The sequence below is a fragment of the Chiloscyllium plagiosum genome, unplaced genomic scaffold, assembly GCF_037043375.1.
Source record: "Chiloscyllium plagiosum isolate Xiang-an unplaced genomic scaffold, Cpla_swu_hap1 HiC_scaffold_27, whole genome shotgun sequence".
In the NCBI taxonomy this organism is placed as follows: Eukaryota; Metazoa; Chordata; class Chondrichthyes; order Orectolobiformes; family Hemiscylliidae; genus Chiloscyllium; species Chiloscyllium plagiosum.
In genome coordinates, this window is record NW_028270165.1 from 82,280,375 (window position 1) to 82,282,975 (window position 2,601).

General features: G+C 51.6%; 1 protein-coding gene across 1 annotated transcript; it reads right to left on the minus strand.

Annotated features, from left to right (window-relative positions):
- Positions 1–1,770, minus strand: LOC148144718 (uncharacterized). The gene has a single exon (XM_087975057.1). The coding sequence runs from the start codon at positions 1,380–1,382 to the stop codon at positions 498–500; it is 885 nt and encodes a 294-aa protein (XP_087831183.1). The 5' UTR covers positions 1,383–1,770; the 3' UTR covers positions 1–497.
- Positions 1,771–2,601: the final 831 nt, after the last annotated feature.

Below are 2,601 nucleotides of genomic sequence, written 5' to 3' on the forward strand. Positions count from 1 at the left end.
AGAAAAAGTAGCTTATTTTTTTAAAAACAGATCAAGGTCAAAGAGTACACAGTCCCCCCACCCTCCACTTTCTTTACTATTAGTCAGCACCAAGTTATCCCTTTGTAATTGGATCCTTGGTACAGCCTTAACCCGTAGGAAGTATTGCCTCACTCAGCAATTTCAACCCAGACCCTGTATCCAAGTGAGTTTCTCCCTGTTCATTTCTGCAGGTGGGGGAGTCAACCACACTGCTCTGGGTCTGGAGTCACATGTATGCCACCCGGGTAAAGGATGCAGCTGGGACAACTGAGTGAATCCTTTCCCACACGGCAGTTTCCTTTCCTAAAAAGGGCATGAGTGATTCAGATGGGGGATCTCACGCCCCCGCCCCCAAAAATGGTTTCATCGTTAGATTCCGAACTCCAGAATTCTGACCAAATTCCAATTCCGCCATCTGCCACGACGGGATTCAAACCCAGGGGTTCAGTCGATAATGGGACTCTGCCATTCCTCCTTCAATCCCCCTGCCATGGAATGTGAACTCGCTGGTGCCTCTGCAGGTGGGAAGAGCGGGTGAATCCCTTCCCACACTGAGAGCAGGTGAATGGCCACTCCCCAGTGTGGACCCGCTGGTGGGCCAGCAGGGCGGAGGCCTGTGTAAAGCCCTTCCCACACTCAGGGCAGCTGAAGGGTCTCTCCCCAGTGTGGACCCGCTGGTGCTTCAGTCTGTCGGATGAATTGCTGAAGGCTTTCCCGCACTCGGGGCAGGTGAAGGGCCTCTCCCCGGTGTGGACCCGCCGGTGGGTCAGCAAGGTGGAGGCATGGGTAAAGCCCTTCCCGCATTTGGGGCAGCTGAAGGGTCTCTCCCCTGTGTGGACCCGCTGGTGCTTCAGTCTGTCGGAGGAATTACTGAAGGCCTTCCCGCACTCGGGGCAGCTGAAGGGCCTCTCCCCCGTGTGGACCCGCTGGTGCCTCAGCAGGTTGGAGGAATTGCTAAATACCTTCCCACACTCAGGGCAGCTGAAGGGCCTCTCCCCAGTGTGGCCCCGCTGATGCCTCAGCAGGGCTGAGGAATTGCTGAAGGCCTTCCTGCACTTGGTGCAAAGGAACGGCCTCTCCCCGGTGTGGACCTGCCGGTGGGTCAGCAGACTGGAGGCCTGGGTAAAGCCCTTCCTGCATTCGGGACAGCTGAAGGGTCTCTCCCCCGTGTGGACCCATTGGTGCTTCAGCAGATCAGAGGAATTGCTGAAGGCCTTACCGCACTCTGTGCAGGGGAACGGCCTCTCCCCGGTGTGAGTGCGCCGATGAGTCTCCAGGGCAGACGGGAAATGGAAACGTTTCCCACAGTCACCACACTTACATGGTTTCTCTACGGAGCGGGATCGCTCAGGCTTTTCCATGGCCAAAACTACGCACAAAAATGTGTAGAGCCCCTCCCTGCCGTGAATCCCTCTTTCCAGGCTGTATAACTATTTCTGGCTCCACACTGTGCACTGCAACAGTACGGTCTCTCATCCAGTCCCACTGATTCTGAAAACATACAGAAACAGGAACCAAAAAGCTTTGCTCCTTCTCACAGAATCACAGTCGAAAGTTGTTGCGTTCCCAATGGATTGAGTGACTGTCAGACATTGACATCAAAGTGAGGACTGCAGACACTGGACACTCAGTGTCGAAAAGCGCGCGCTGGAAAAGCGCAGCAGGTCAGGCAGCATCCGAGGAGCAGAAGAGTCGATGTTTCAAGCATAAGCCCTTCATCTGTTGAGTTTGAAACTTCCAAATTCAGATCTTCAAATAATCTGTAAAAAGAGATTACAAAAATCATCACTGTCAGGGCAGGGTAGAAATTCAGAACAAGCAACTCTACTTTCTGCAAAACGTTCTTTTCTTTTGTTACTCCACAAAATTGAAAGCATCATCCCACTCTCTCTCTCTCCCCCTCTGTTCTCACTCCGCGCTAATTCTCCTGAAGGTGCTGATTCAGGATCTTACAGGGGCAGAAAAGCAAAAATGTCAAGTCTGACATCTCTCTGAATTTTGGATAACTCCACCTGAAAGTTGATATCTTTCCCAATATTGGAATACTGCTGAGACTGAACAGGTCTGATTTTGGGAAACAAATACTGTGTCAATTCAGGGTGAACCTGCAATGCAGCTTCTTGACGAACAATGAGACACGAAATGGTTAACATCCCCTGGAAGGGGGAGAAAAGGAGACATCAAGGTATTACACCGACACCAGAGAGAAAGTTAACATGCCGATCAGGTATCCAGAAACAATCTAGGCCCGTTTGCCAGCACTTGGCCCATTTTCCTTTAACCCCTTCCTATTCATATACCCATCCAGATACCTTTTAAATGGTGTGATTGTACCAGCCTCCACCACTTCCTCTGGCAGCTCATTCCTTACACACACCGCCCTCTGAATGAAAAAGTTGCCCCTTACGTCCCTTTTAAACCTTCCCTTCCCCACCCCACCTGCCCACCCTGAACCTATTACCCTTACATTCTGGAGTATCCCATCTCAAGGAAAAGACCTTGACTATTTACCCCATCCATGCCTCTCATGATTTTATCAACTTCAGCCTCCAGCACGCAAGGGGAAACAGCCTCAGTCTG

Bases quoted from the DNA above. Each gene is read 5' to 3' on its own strand.
- LOC148144718 (XM_087975057.1), bottom strand. From the start codon at position 1,382: ATGGAAAAGCCTGAGCGATCCCGCTCCGTAGAGAAACCATGTAAGTGT.